Source organism: Pteropus alecto, unplaced genomic scaffold (genome assembly GCF_000325575.1).
Source record: "Pteropus alecto unplaced genomic scaffold, ASM32557v1 scaffold484, whole genome shotgun sequence".
Classification (NCBI taxonomy): domain Eukaryota; kingdom Metazoa; phylum Chordata; class Mammalia; order Chiroptera; family Pteropodidae; genus Pteropus; species Pteropus alecto.
Window position 1 is genome coordinate 435,747 of NW_006435778.1, and position 14,661 is coordinate 450,407.

At 55.0% G+C, this 14,661-nt stretch overlaps 1 protein-coding gene across 4 annotated transcripts in view; it reads left to right on the top strand.

Annotated features, from left to right (window-relative positions):
• PTPRF (protein tyrosine phosphatase, receptor type F) overlaps positions 1 to 14,661 on the top strand; it is a 76,222-nt gene extending 61,561 nt beyond the window's left edge. For 3 of the 4 annotated variants that reach the window (XM_025046423.1, XM_006911393.3, XM_025046424.1), the window contains 14 exons: positions 143 to 297; positions 2,894 to 3,009; positions 5,978 to 6,075; positions 8,974 to 9,097; positions 9,265 to 9,440; positions 10,113 to 10,232; positions 10,453 to 10,607; positions 10,688 to 10,973; positions 11,058 to 11,236; positions 11,449 to 11,575; positions 11,789 to 11,914; positions 12,203 to 12,357; positions 12,448 to 12,583; positions 12,968 to 14,661. In XM_025046423.1, the coding sequence (XP_024902191.1) occupies positions 143 to 297; positions 2,894 to 3,009; positions 5,978 to 6,075; positions 8,974 to 9,097; positions 9,265 to 9,440; positions 10,113 to 10,232; positions 10,453 to 10,607; positions 10,688 to 10,973; positions 11,058 to 11,236; positions 11,449 to 11,575; positions 11,789 to 11,914; positions 12,203 to 12,357; positions 12,448 to 12,583; positions 12,968 to 13,036 (2,022 nt within the window). In that variant the 3' untranslated portion in view covers positions 13,037 to 14,661. Of the gene's footprint in view, positions 1 to 142; positions 298 to 2,893; positions 3,010 to 5,077; positions 5,111 to 5,977; positions 6,076 to 8,973; positions 9,098 to 9,264; positions 9,441 to 10,112; positions 10,233 to 10,452; positions 10,608 to 10,687; positions 10,974 to 11,057; positions 11,237 to 11,448; positions 11,576 to 11,788; positions 11,915 to 12,202; positions 12,358 to 12,447; positions 12,584 to 12,967 lie in introns of all 4 variants that reach the window. The other variant, XM_025046425.1, reaches the window with a different exon arrangement.

The following is a 14,661-nucleotide window of genomic DNA, read 5'->3' on the forward strand; positions in this document are numbered from 1 at the left end:
TCAGCTGACCAGGCTTACGTCAGCAAGCCCAGCCAGCCCAGCGTAGCCCAGCCCCAGAGCCCTTGCTCTAGGTTTGGTGGGCAGAGGGTGGGAGATCTCACACTGAGCTCACCTGCCGTGCTATTCCTCCACTGGGCCACAGAAGCGCTATGCCTCCAGCCCCTACTCTGATGAGATCGTGGTCCAGGTGGCACCAGCCCAGCAGCAGGAGGAGCCTGAGATGCTGTGGGTGACAGGCCCAGTCCTGGCAGTCATCCTCATCATCCTCATTGTCATCGCCATCCTCCTGTTCAAGAGGTGAGTGCTGTGCTCAGGACTCCAGGGGATGGCCACCTGTCCCTGGACTCTCAGGCCATCCCTAGGCGTGGTTCATTTGGGCACAGAGAAGCCTGCACCAGCCTGCACCCCAGCTCTGGGCTCGGTGGGAAGCCAGGAGGAGCAGAAGCAGTGTGTGTGCACATGTATGTCTGTTACCCAGATGTGATAAGCTGAGTCTTCACAGAGGGCTGATTCACATGTATCCATGGGTGTGTCTGTCCATCTGTCTCTGTTTTAGTGGATGTGAGCATTTCCCTCTCTCAGCTTCAAGATACTGCCCTCTCCTGGTCTCCTACCTTCAACACTTCCTCTGCCACCATTCCTAGATGACTCCCTAGCCTGGCTCCTGGTTAGAGCTAGGGAGGTCCAGACCAAGCTGCAGGCTCACATGCCCATGGACATTTACTTAGCAGACATTTATTGAGTGCCTGCTGTGATAGCAGCATCCACTGCTGTCCTAGACTCAGTGTCTGGGACCTTCCCCAAAACCCTCCTCCCATCCCCCTAGTTACCAACCAAAGCTGGTGTCACCTTTAACCTTCCTCTTCCCTCTTGCTCCACTGTCTCCTGTGAGTCCTATCCTGGATATCACTGGGTCTGCTCCTCTTCCCTGTCCCGGTGGGCTCTTCACAAGATAATGTATGTGTAGGTGGTTGGGGACCTGGCACACAGCATGCCTCAGTCCTCCTCCTCAGAGTGTCCCCTTCCTATCCATCCCCCTTGCAGCCTGAAAGGTATTACCAAGGATTTAACTTCATCATCTCAATTTGAAATTTTTTAGTGGCTCCCAAGATAAAGCCCCACCTCTGTAACCTGACAGTTAAACACCTGGCCAGTTTGGCCCCTGTACTCCCAACATCGTCACACTGAGCTAATGCATTTCCCTGCCGGCTTGGGCTATGCCCTCGCTACTCTGCAGCTTTCCCACTCCCTGTCCACCTGGCAACTTCCTTCTTATCCCTTCAAGCCTCTCTTCCAGGCTCTGGGGCCTGAGTCCCCATGAGGCTCTCCCAGGCCCTCACTTGGTTCCCACACTGTCCCTCATCTGCCCTAGTGATGCTTCATTGGGTATATCACTGAGCCTGCATTTCCAGCACCCGGGACAAGGCTGAGCCCACAAGACACCTCAGTGAACGTTTGTCAATGAACATATGTTGGTCTGTGTATCTGAACATGTCTCCATGTATGAGTTCCTACTCTCTGCCCCATCTCTCCCCTGCCCCTAACTCCTGATCTCTGACTCCTAACCTGGACCCAGTGCCTCCTTCCTGAAGAGTTGGCTCCCTCCTCCCAGGGTGAATAGGACAGGCTGTCCTGGTCTAAGGCATGGAGACATGTGAGTGGGGGCCTGAGGAGTGTCCCCCATACCCACTCATGCTCCTTCCCACTCCCATCTGGGTCTTGGCAGTGCCCCCCCCACCCCGTGAATGCCATGTGGGTGCCATAGGTCCCATAGTGCCCCCCCACATCATGAGAGGGCCTGAGTGCTTGGCGGAAACAGTGACCATTCCTTTCTTCTGTCCTTGCCTGTCTCTCGGGACCTAGTAAACAAGAAAGGTAGGAGTCATTCCTTCTCTCTTCACACGCCTCCCCTTTCACTTCTTATCCCTGTGTACATTTTGGGCCCAGCAGGGAGGGGCAGTGCTTTGAGCGGAAGCCTCCTGGCTTGTGGCTATCTAGTCAGCTCAGCAGGCTCTGGGCAGGCTCTATCACCCTCTCCATTTGTACCCTGCACAAGGCATGCCCTTCAGGGCGCAGAAGTACTGCTGTCTTCTGGTGCTTCCCCTGCTTGCACAGACTGGCTCTTGGCTCACCAGAGCCTTCCACCGGACTCCTTGTTCTCTGAGTTACCTAAGTGCTGTAGGAGATAGAGTCTTGCATATACGCCAAGAGCACTGCCTACAGGGCAGTGGGAAGTGTGTACTGCTACACACTCATGCACACTCACAGAAGTTCTTTTTCTCCAAACATACCTGTGTCCACTGAGCAGAAGCAACCCTGGATGCTTGTCAGCAGCTAGACCTCATAGTCTGTGTCTGACCCTGTCCTTGTAGTCAGGGGAGCTGAGGCCAGCAAGGGAGAACTCTGCCTGGCTAGGGTGATGCCTTCCCTATCCCGCTGCTGCTGCTCTGGGCATTTACCCTGATACTGAGGGCCAGACAGCTGGGGCCCAGCGCTCTGTGATGTTTGCGTATCTTATGTGTCGTTTGCATGTTTATTCCTGGTGGCTCCTGCTGTCTCAGCTGTGGCAGCCTTGGGGACAGCAGCCACTGCCTAGCAGTAGTGATCTGCCTTCTATCAGAAGGAGCCACCAGCCTTTGCAACCCCTTCTCCCTTGCTGTACCTCCCTCTGTCCACTCTCTCCTCTTGCTGTCTCCCCACCCCCACCCTATGTTTTCCATGTTAACGCTGCTCTGCCGCTGGCTCCCTCGCACTCAGAGACCCCAGGAGGGGGCAGGATGGAGGGGAGGGGACAGAACCATAAACATGGGCTCCGTGGCAGCCAGCCACACCATGCATCTCTGTCCTTTGCCTGGACTTCGGGTTCTCATCATCTGCCCTTCTGCCTCCTCAGGAAAAGGACACACTCCCCATCATCCAAGGATGAGCAGTCAATTGGGCTGAAGGACTCTCTGCTGGCCCACTCCTCCGACCCTGTGGAGATGCGGAGGCTCAACTACCAGACCCCAGGTAAGGCAGCTCCCCCAGCCTGTCTGCCCAGCCCAGGCCTGCAGGTTCCTGGGGTCTCTACGGAGGGACCCTGGCCTCGTGCCCTTTTTCCTGTTCCTCCTTTTTGCCCTTCTTCCTGTATCATCCACTTGGTTGAAGTGAATGAGGAACCCCTATTTCCAACAGCTAGACAGATACTCCAGGGCCCAGGAGCCTCTCAGGGGAAGCCCAGCTGCTTAGGCTTTGCCTCATCTTTGGTCTAGGCCTCTTCCAAATACGGGCTAAGGATCCTTATGAAACCCACATCCTAGCCACAGGGTGGCCAGTACCTATACTCTGGCCCCTCCACATGAAAAAGGGATGTGTTGATAGGAAATGCCCTATCAGACACTTGTGGCGGGGTGGTGTACCCACATCCGATCCTTCCTGGAGGCTGGCCCCAGCTTCACCGTGAGAGTTCAGAGACTCTGCACAGGGCGTGGTGCCTGCCCTTCTTTCCCCAGCCACTCTCACGTGACTCCCTGGCTATTCCTTCTACCGGAAGTGTCACTCCTTCCCCATGCTCCATCAGACGTAGCTCAGATCTCTCCCCTGGGTGACATATCTTGGACTTCCCAGGCCCCCTAAACAGGCTTGGGGAGGAGGGGGTGGTCTCTCCTCAGCTCCCAGAAACTCTCTGCTTCTTCCATTATGACATCTCTCACCCTGGGCTACGATTGCCTTGATGACAATCTGAACTCTGTGGAACCAGGAACTGTGTCTTAGTCATCTGTGTCATCCCTGGTGTGGTACACACAATGGGTTCTTATTGAATGCCCGTGAAACAAATACACAGACAGCTGAATGAATGAGTGAACTAACACACACACACAGGGTTTGTGTATATATAAGCTAATTATTATTGCATATTAAATTACCCCAAAACTTAATGGCTTAGAACAACGATAATTATGTATTATCTCTCACAGTTTTTGTGAGTCAGAAATTCAGACAGGAGCACAGCAGGCACAGTTGTCTCTATTCTAGAATACCTAGGTCCTCAGCTGGAAAACTCACAGTCTAGGCCAGGAGAGGATGAGAAGTGGGTGAGGCCTGTGCCAGGGAACATGTTGCCGGAGTTCTCGGCCTGTTTCCTCGGGCATAAGATGAAAGTGATTAGAGCAGGGTCATGAGAGAGGGTGTGGGGAGGGTGGCTGAGCAGCCTGAGGGCCCAGGGGACAGACCCTGAATCCCTGTGGCTGCAAGGGCCAGAAGGCAATGGTGGGGATGTAAGAGGAAAAGGAGGCATGGAGGAGGAGGAGGTCTGCAATGGTGTTAAAGGCCAAGTGCAGCGGGGCGGGGGCTGCAAGGACTGTAGCCCAGGTCAGGCAGTGGGAAGGAGCATGGTGACATCCCCAAAAATGTGGACATCAGGGAACTGAGGCTGCTGCCGGGGACAGGTGCCCCTGTGGACACGGGCAGTGTCAGGGAGACCAAGGACACAGAAGGGCACAGGTAATGGTAGGAGCCATGGGGACAGCAGCAGTCACCACAGCCTAGGGTTGCCTTTGTGATAGTTCAGTAAACACTCTTTTTTTGTTTTTGTTTTTTTTCTCTTATCGTTTAATTTTCATTCTGAATATTTTTCAGTCCCACAGAAAAGCTTTAAGGGTAACCAGTCACCATCTCCCTGTTCTTGTGTGGGCTGACCCTTCATTTCTTGCCATACGTGCCACATCTCTGTGTAAAAGCACACTTCCCTTTTGCCAAACCATCTGAAAATAGCCAAGGTCAAATTTTGATACCAGAGAGACTGAGGGTTGGTTCGGACCTAGAACGTAATCATAAAAAGAGTTCTGCACCCTCCACCACCACCACCACCACCAAGGCCACCCAGGCTACTGGGAGCTGGGAGAGCTCAGCTCTGGGTGGGAGATCTGTCTGTGTTTCCTGGGAGGCCCCTCCCTGCCCACGGTCCTCCTCCTCCTGCCCGCCCCTCCCAAACCCTCGCCGCCCCTTCACCGCCTCACCTCCCTTCTGCCGTGTCCCTCCAGAGACGGTTAACGGGCTTTCTTCTCTTGCCCCGATATTTTTTGTTTTTTCTCTGCAGGTTCCAGTGTCCCCAGTTGCCCGAATATCTCAAGTTAGTTTTCCAAGTTCCCATGTTTGGGGCCTCCTCTGGCTTTTGTGTGTTTCCTCTACTTTTCTCAGCCTGTTGCCTCCCTTCTTCTTTGAATTCTTCTCTCTCTTTTCCTTTCTTTCTTCTCCCCTCCTGCTGTCTCCTCGTCTTCTTCCTTCTCCACCCTACTTGTCCCCACCTTGCCTCCTCCAGTTTTGTCCCCCCCCCCCCCCCCACCGGCCCTGTGTCTGTCTCTCCAGCTCTCTTGCCTCAGGCCTTAGTCTGACATCTTTCTGGGGGCCTCTCTCGTCTCCTTGTCTCCACCTCTCCCTCCTCATCTCCGCTTCTCTCTTCGTGTTTTTCCACGTCACTCTGCCTCGTCTCCATACTTTGCGATCACTCCATCCACATGCTCAGTGCTGGGACGACGATGTCACCAAGTCTCCCATGGTGACTGGCGCCAGTGAGGGGCAGGAGGGCTGTCCACAGGCAGGGCTCCTGGAGCAGGGGTGCAGGCTGAAGAAGCCCACAGCCCCATCCTGTCAGCTGCCCCTAACCTGGGCTCCAGCCCCAGCCTGGAAGGGGAGGAAGCCTCTCATCCCTCTTGAGAACCCGCCAGGTGGGGCCCTGGTGCCCCCACTCAGCACTGTGTCCCATGGACATGCTCACACATGCTCACGGCACACACACTCCCTCTCTGTCCTCCCCCCACTTCCAGCCGCTGTGTGCTCCACCCTCCCTGTCGCCGCATGTGCCGCTGTCTCCATGCCACCAGTGCCGAGTGCTCCATGGTCACACGTGTTCACATGTGCACATACATGCATTGGGGCTGTCCGCCACCTCGCTCAGGCCTCATGCTAACTCTACCTGTGTGTGCCCCTACTCCCCCAGGTATGCGAGACCACCCACCCATCCCCATCACAGACCTAGCGGACAACATTGAGCGCCTCAAAGCCAACGACGGCCTCAAGTTCTCCCAGGAGTATGAGGTGAGGTATCCTCACTCCCTGCCATGTGCCTGGCCCAGGCTTGGCCCCATGCCAGCTCCTGTCTTGCCTTAGGTCTCAGCTCTGAGTGAGGGGCTCCAGACTTGCCCAGAGCACAGAGTGGAGGAGTGAGCAATGGCAGGTAGAGAACTCAGCTACTCGGGTATTGGGTCTGGCCGAGGCCCTTCAGCACGCCAGGTCTGGATACTCAGACACGTACTCAGATGCTCCCAGAGAGAGGCAAAAGCTCACACACTCATGCATACACACATAGATCAGTAACAATGGCTGGCTTTTACCTTGGCTTTTACCAAGAGCTTGCTGTAAGCTAGCACTGCCTTAACATGCATCACTGCATTCAGTCTTCCCCACAACCCTGTGGAATGGGTATTGTTATTATCCCATCTTACAGATGAGCAAGTTGAGGCTCAGAGAGGGGAAGTGATTTGCCCAGGATCAAACAGCTAATAACTAGGGGAGCCAGGATTCATACCTGGGCCTGCCTGACAGCCAGTGCCTGCACATGCATGTGCTCATGTCTTCTCAGAGCTGCACAGATCACAGAGATAGAAAATCAGGGACTCAGCTCAGGCTGCACAAACCCTCCTGCTCAAGGCATGCTTCTATCACTCTGGCCTTGACTCCTACCTGCTGAGGGCTCAGACTTTAGAGCACTGCTCCCTCAGCCTGGGGTCTGAGGACTTCCAGGCCACCTAGCTAGGAGGTGCTTTGCTATCAAAGGAGGTAATAAGGAGAGCCCCGCCTCCTCTGAGGAGCACAGAGGAAGCTGTTGTAGCTCAGCTCTGTGGTTTCCGGTTTCCCTTCCTCCTGGCACAGGATTCACCCTCAGTCAGTGAGGGATGGACAGGTGATGGAAGGGCTGGCTCAGTCTGGGAGTTTGCTCCTCTCTGGTCAGATGTCCACCCTTGGTATCGTAGACACCGAGATTCCCCTTCCACGGGCTGTGGGCCAGGCTTCCACAGAGGAAGTTGAGTGTGACAGGCAGATAGGTGAACATGGCTTCTACGAGAAAAGCATGCTGCCCCCACCTGTGGAGCACCCAGGGCCCTGCTTTCCATAGGGTCCTCCTGCAGGGGTTACAAATCCAGTGAGTTGGGCTCCCTGCCTTCATTTCTTTAGCTGGCCAGGATGGCCTTCCAGGGTCTTCAGCCCATACACATTTGGTTCCATGTCCCACACCTGCCCTTCTGATGAGGCTCTGTACCTCCCTGTCCACGCTCCCAGTGTTCCCACTTCCACCTTCTGCCCACTTCTTGACTCCAGTCTAAGTTTTCCTTATAAGATCCTCCAGCAAGAAGTCATCCCTGGCTACCCTGGCCTCCTATAGACTTTCCTTCTGCTAGAATCCCATAGTTCCGTTACCTTTAATGGTCAGTCAGTTGTCCATCATGCATTGTCAAGCACCTCCTGTGTGCCATCTCTGCTAGGGATATGGAGACAAATGCCCTCGAGGAGCTCAGTCAGTGGAGAGATGAGTACGGACAGATAATCAACATGGGATAGGACATTATGCCATAGTATTGAATGTGACAGACGTGTGCAGAGAAGGTAGGCTGACAGCACCCAGGCAGGCTGAGGGGTGGGGTTGGGGTGTGCTGTGGGGGACTCACGGAAGCAGTACACACTGTCCTGTGGAGAGTAATGGCTGGTGCCAAAACATGGAGGACATTGCGTGCTATGCTGAGATTGTATCCATCTGTAAAGAGAGGATAATAATAGAACCTGCTTCATGGGAGGATTAGATGAGCGAATACATGCAAAGTGCTTAGAACAGTGCCAAGCACACAGCAAATTCTAAGATTGAGCTATGATTATTGTCTGAGGTGAGGCAATGAGGAACCATGGCAGGCATTAAGCAGGAAATTGATCATCAGATCTAGATTGTATGAGGATTATTCTGGCTGCAGGATGGAGGGGGACAAAGCGGAGAGGCAGGGAGATGCCAAGTCTGGGTTGGGGTAGCCTGGCAGAGGCCAGTGGTAGCAAGTTTGAGAGAGTTAAGGGGCAGGGGGGAGCACCAGGACATGGTGACCGACGGGACAGGCACAGAGGAGTTTCAAGGACAGCTCGCAGGTTCTGGCCAAGGCTTTTGGGTAAACGGATGATGGTGCCCTTCACTGAGATTGAGTCCCAAGCAGCAGAGCCAGGTTTGGAGGGGAAGCAAATGGAGTCAGCTTGGCAAGGGCAGAGTTTAGAGGACCTGTGGGATCTCCAGGGGGCGATGTCCAGGAGGCTATGCTGCTGGATGTTGAGACTGGGGCTCAGGAGAGACTCTGGGCTGCAAGCTGGGTTACGGGCAGCTCCAGCGCCATGGGTATAGTAAGATCCTGCGAGTAAATGAGGTCACTCACAGAAGGTTGTGGAGTTTGAAGAGGGCCCAGGAATGAACCCTGGAAGAGTGCTGTGTCCTGTTTATAGAAAGGGCAGGTGGAAGGAGAGGAGATACGACAAACAGCCATGAAGATAGATGAAGACCCACCCGGACAAGGTGGTACAGTGGGTGTCCAGGGCCCTCAGCAGTGGTGGGCACTGCACAGCTGGCTGCCATTGCTTCCTCTTGTCCTGCACTCATTTCATTAGTTGGGTGCAGGGCCCAAAGGGACTTTCCCTTGCCCCTGTGCCACCCCCGAGTATTCTACCAGGCAAGGGGATTTGGTACCATGGTCAGAGAAGGCTTTGGTCCCATCGCCTTCCTGACAGATGACATGGCAGTCCCTGAGCTCCATGGCTGGGGAAGCTGGCGATCACCCTTTACCGGCGCACAATGGGCTAGAGAGGCTGGCTGTGGCCAAGGAACTGTATGTTGGCATCACCTAGAAGGGGGCAGTAGGGAGACCTCAGCTCTTACCACAGTCTACCTGCCTCCTCTGTTGCCTGCAGTCCATTGACCCTGGACAGCAGTTCACATGGGAGAATTCAAACCTGGAGGTGAACAAGCCCAAGAACCGCTATGCAAATGTCATTGCCTACGACCACTCTCGTGTCATCCTTACCTCCATCGATGGTAAGCCAAAGACGGGGCCCCCTTCTATCCCCTGCTCTCCTCCTTGCTGGCTAGGGTGACAGTTCATCCTGCAGAAGAAGCCCACAAGTCCTGGGGTGCACTGAAGTGTGGAGGGTGGGGCTGGGGGCCCTGGGATAATGCTCTCCCACGTCCCTTCCTGTCCATAGGTGTCCCAGGCAGCGACTATATCAATGCCAACTACATTGATGGCTACCGCAAGCAGAATGCCTACATTGCCACACAGGGCCCGCTGCCCGAGACCATGGGCGATTTCTGGCGGATGGTGTGGGAACAGCGCACAGCCACTGTGGTCATGATGACGCGGCTGGAGGAGAAGTCCCGGGTGAGACTGCGCAGGGTCCTGCCAGGAGGCGGGGTGGGAAAACGCCACCAGGCGACTTCGGGCACCTTCTTCTGTCCCTGTGGGAAGAAGTTCCTCAAGGGACACCCCAAGCGCTATTGTCTTTCTGAGGTGTTGTGGTCCCCAGACACTAGTAGATTCCTAGGATGTTAATATGTTGCACCAGATGCTGCATTTTCTGAGAATGTTAATATGTTCCCCAGTTGCTGGCATGTTCCCGCGATGTTCACATGTTCCCCAGATGCTGGAATGTTCCTGGGGCATTAACACATCTCCTAAGTTAATTAGTGGAAAGAGCGGCTGTTATTTGCTTTTGCAATGCAAAGCATTGAGTGGAACATAAAATTTACAGAGTTTGAAAATGGCACATAAACATTATGGGTAAATTTGGCAGAAAATGCGCCTGGTGTGATTTGATCATGAATAAATATGGTTCAGTATGGGCCTCATTCCCCCAGCTAGGTCAGCAGTGGCAACTGCATGAGAACCTGATGTGAGGGGGCAACACAGTGGGTCTGAGAGTTTAAGGTTCGGAGGCCTTGTCGGCAGGTAGTCTAGGTATTCCACCCTGGTTCGGCCCCGGGGACCCTACCCCTCTGAGCCTTTGGACACTTCCAAACACTCTTGTACCCTGCCCTGCTTGTCCTTCTGCAGGTGAAGTGTGATCAGTACTGGCCAGCTCGTGGCACTGAGACCTACGGCCTCATTCAGGTGACTTTGCTAGACACAGTGGAGCTGGCCACATACACTGTGCGCACCTTCGCACTCCACAAGGTATGGCACTGCCCTGGTGCTTGTCCCCCCGACCCTTCCCAGGCCCTATAAGGACATTAATCTGAGCATGGTGTGCTGGAGTTGGGCAAGTGGGAACTTGGGGTCTGGGGTTCAGAGGTGTGTGAGTACGCTGTGATGGCCAGCACTAGGTTACTCTGCCCTGAGTCTATAGCAGGCAAACTTTCCTAGTCTTACCGTCTCTCCCCACCCTTCTCCCCAGAGTGGCTCCAGTGAGAAGCGGGAGCTGCGTCAGTTCCAGTTCATGGCCTGGCCAGACCACGGAGTTCCTGAGTACCCAACCCCTATCCTGGCCTTCCTGCGGCGGGTCAAGGCCTGCAACCCGCTCGATGCAGGGCCTATGGTGGTGCACTGCAGGTGAGAGGGTACAGTGCCACCCAAGGGGCGGGATGAGAGATGGGTGGACCTCTGCCCTAACCCGAGCCCATGTCCTGCAGCGCGGGCGTGGGCCGCACGGGCTGCTTCATCGTGATCGACGCCATGCTGGAGCGCATGAAGCATGAAAAGACGGTTGACATCTACGGCCACGTGACATGCATGCGATCGCAACGCAACTACATGGTGCAGACAGAAGATCAGTACGTGTTCATCCACGAGGCACTGCTGGAGGCCGCCACATGCGGACACACAGAGGTGCCTGCCCGCAACCTCTACGCCCACATCCAGAAGCTGGGCCAAGTGCCTCCTGGGGAGAGTGTGACCGCCATGGAGCTCGAGTTCAAGGTGGGCCGGGGGTGGGCCTGGACTGGGTCATGGGAATGAGTCCCCCTAGGAAGCCAGGCCTGACCAGCCTCTCCCTCTCACTAGTTGCTGGCCAGTTCCAAGGCCCACACATCCCGCTTCATCAGCGCCAACCTGCCCTGCAACAAATTCAAGAACCGCCTGGTGAACATCATGCCCTATGAGTTGACCCGTGTGTGTCTGCAGCCCATCCGGGGTGTGGAGGGCTCCGACTACATCAATGCCAGCTTCTTGGATGGCTATAGGTCAGCATGCTATGTCTGCCTGTGACCATGCCCTACGGGTACCTACACCTGGCTGGCTGGTGCTGTAACAGAGTAGGACCAGCCCAGAAGACCAGAGTGGGCTTCCTGGAGGAGGGGCAATCTGAGCGGGGCTCCAAGGGAGGACTGGGCAGTCTTGGGGAGACTCTGGAAGCACAGCATCTCCAGCATGTCCAGTCTTATGTCCACCCCAGACAGCAGAAGGCCTACATAGCCACGCAGGGGCCTCTGGCAGAGAGCACCGAGGACTTCTGGCGCATGCTGTGGGAGCACAACTCCACCATCATCGTCATGCTGACCAGGCTCCGGGAGATGGGCAGGGTGAGCCCACCCCCGAGGGCCCTTCTCACACTGGGGAGCATATCAGCCACCCCCTCACTCTTCTTTCCTTTCATACCCAGCCACTCATCAGCATAGCCCCTGACTCCCATTATCACCACCTAAGGAGTTCTGCCCCATCATCCTCTGAAACCTGGAACTCTCCTCCCACATTCCTCCCCACCTGATCATGGGGTCTGGTCCCTCTATCCACAGGAGAAGTGCCACCAGTACTGGCCAGCAGAGCGCTCTGCTCGCTACCAGTACTTTGTTGTTGACCCAATGGCTGAGTACAACATGCCACAGTATATCCTTCGTGAGTTCAAGGTCACAGACGCGAGGGTGAGTGTGGACAGGGGAGCATGTGTATTTACGTGAAAGCATGCCTGTAATTGCCTAAGCTCGTGTGGGATGGGGGCTGCCTGCCTGGTGCCCTAGCTCCAATTGCAGGAGTCTGAGGCTCCTGTGAGAAGGAGGGGGCAGGGCACATCTCCCGGAGCCTGGTCAGCATGACAATGATGGTGGAGTTGTGCTTCCACAGCATGCTTACCTGTGTCATTATCCTACCTTCCTGGCCTGGTGGGGCTACAGCCCAAGACACTAACCCCATTTCCTGCCTACCTCTCCCAGGATGGGCAGTCGAGGACAATCCGGCAGTTCCAGTTCACAGATTGGCCGGAGCAGGGAGTACCCAAGACGGGGGAGGGCTTCATTGACTTCATCGGGCAGGTGCACAAGACCAAGGAGCAGTTCGGGCAGGATGGACCCATCACAGTGCACTGCAGGTGGGGCTAGTCCCTGGGGGGGCTGGGCCAGGGCAGGGGTCCTGCGGGCTTGGTGGACAGGACCCCTGACCCAATGCTGTCCCTGAGCAGTGCTGGTGTGGGCCGCACCGGAGTGTTCATCACTCTGAGCATCGTCCTGGAGCGGATGCGTTATGAGGGCGTGGTGGACATGTTTCAGACTGTAAAGACTCTGCGCACACAGCGCCCAGCCATGGTGCAGACAGAGGTACATGGGCTACCGGGTCGGCACACAGGCACATGCCACCAGCACTGGCCATTGCCTGCTCTGCCAGGGATGCTGGGGCAGGAGGAAGGGAATGCGCTCATCATTTGGCCCCTGCACTGAGCACCAGTAGCATCCCTGGCTCCAGCTAGGGATGGACATAGCAGTCCTTATGGGGTGCGCAGAGGGGGACAGCAGATGGTTGTGGGCAGTGGGGAAAGGAGATAGATGAACCTTCAGAGGTTCTTCCAGGCTCTCTGGACACTGCCTGGGGCCGGTGTCTGGGTCTAGCACCTGCTCCTGGCCAGCAAAGAGTGAGTGCCCTTGCCAGTGTGTTGGGGTACCCGCTGGCACTGCCTACACTGAACAGCCCCCCTGTCCCGGCAGGACCAGTACCAGCTGTGCTACCGTGCAGCCCTGGAGTACCTTGGCAGCTTTGACCACTATGCAACGTAACTACCGCCCCCCTCTCCTCCGCTGCCCCCGCCTGGGGGCTTTGGAGGGGACCCAGCTCCTCTGAGCCATACCGACCATCGTCCAGCCCTCCTGCACGGATGCCGTTGCTGGCAGAGCACAGCCCACTGGGATCACAGCGTTTCAGGAACATTGCCACACCAAACAGAGAGCCCAGAACCCCCCTGGGCGAGTGGGTGGGCGCCACAGCCACTGTCCACCAGGCCCATCCAGAGCCCGCTCCAAGTTCTCTGTTCTGCTGCCGCGTTTCTCATGCTTCTTTTCATGGGGTGGGGATGGGACAAAACCTCCTTTTTATACATTAAGTCGGGTAGACTGAGGGAGTCTAGGCTCTTCCCTCTGATTTTTCCTTTTGCAAATTGTTAACTGCAAAATGGGCTGCTGTGGGGGATGGGGTGTGGTTTTCTTTTTTGAGTTCACTTGAATCTTTTTTTGTATGACTTTCACCTCGGAAGGACAAACGCCTTCCTCGTGTGTGTGGAGCGAGGGCTGCCAGCCTAAGCAGGAGCCTCACTAATCTACTGCTCTTCCAGCCTTTCAGACAATATCCTGTTTCAGCCAAATGCAGGGAACAATTTTTTTTAACTTTTGTTTTATTTTTCCTTAAGAGCCTTATTTTAGGCCCCACAGACAGTGGTGGGCGGGGAAGAGATAGGAAACACTCAGCCTCAGTTGTCTGTTCCAGTGTGTGTTTAACATTCACAGCCCCGAACCACAGACGCATCTGGGGTTGCCTGGCAAGGCGTTCCTCATCACCATAGTGTTTGCAAAGGTTAAAAAAAGCAAACAAAAAAACAAAAACAAAAACAGGCAAACAAAAAAAATCCAAAAAAAGGAAGAAAGAAAGAAAAAGTCACATCCTGGCTTCTACTTCAAACCCCCTAGAGGGGAGGTGGCTCCGTGTGCCTGGGCCTCCCCGGGAAGCCACCAGGCTGACCTCTGGGCCCACAGAGCCTTGCTTTTGTCCCCAGCATTGCAGTGTGGTATGGTGTCGGTAGGCTGTGGGTCTGGCCGTGTGGCCAAGGCAGTTGGCACAGGACAGGGTGTGTGACACACCCTGCACACCTCAGGGCCAAGCAGGGGCGAGGCTGGCCCTTCAGGTCCAGGCCAGTGGGCCTGGTAGCACATGTCTGTCCTTAGAGAAGGGGCCAGATGATTTCCTCCCTGGTTTGCAGCTGTTTTCAAAGCCCATGAAAATTGCCCTTTTCTACTTCTTCGAGATGCCCTCATAAACCAATGTGGCAAGACTACTGGATTTCTCTTAATGGTACTATGATCAATCTTTATAATCTTGGCTTGCTGAGGGGCAGGGAGAGGGCCTCTTCTCTGGGCAGCACTATCTAGGTAGGTAAGTGGGGGCGGGGAAGGGTGCATAGCTGTTTTAGCTGAGGGACGTGAAGCAGACGTCTCCAGATCTAGCTAGGCTCGGTCGAGATCAACAATCCAGGGTTGGTAATGTTGGATGAGACATTCATTTTTACCTTGTGGATGCTAGTGCTGTAGAGTTCACTGTTGTACACAGTCTGTTTTCTATTTGTTAAGAAAACTACAGCATCATTGCATAATTCTTGATGGTAATAAATTTGAATAATCAGATTTCTTACAAA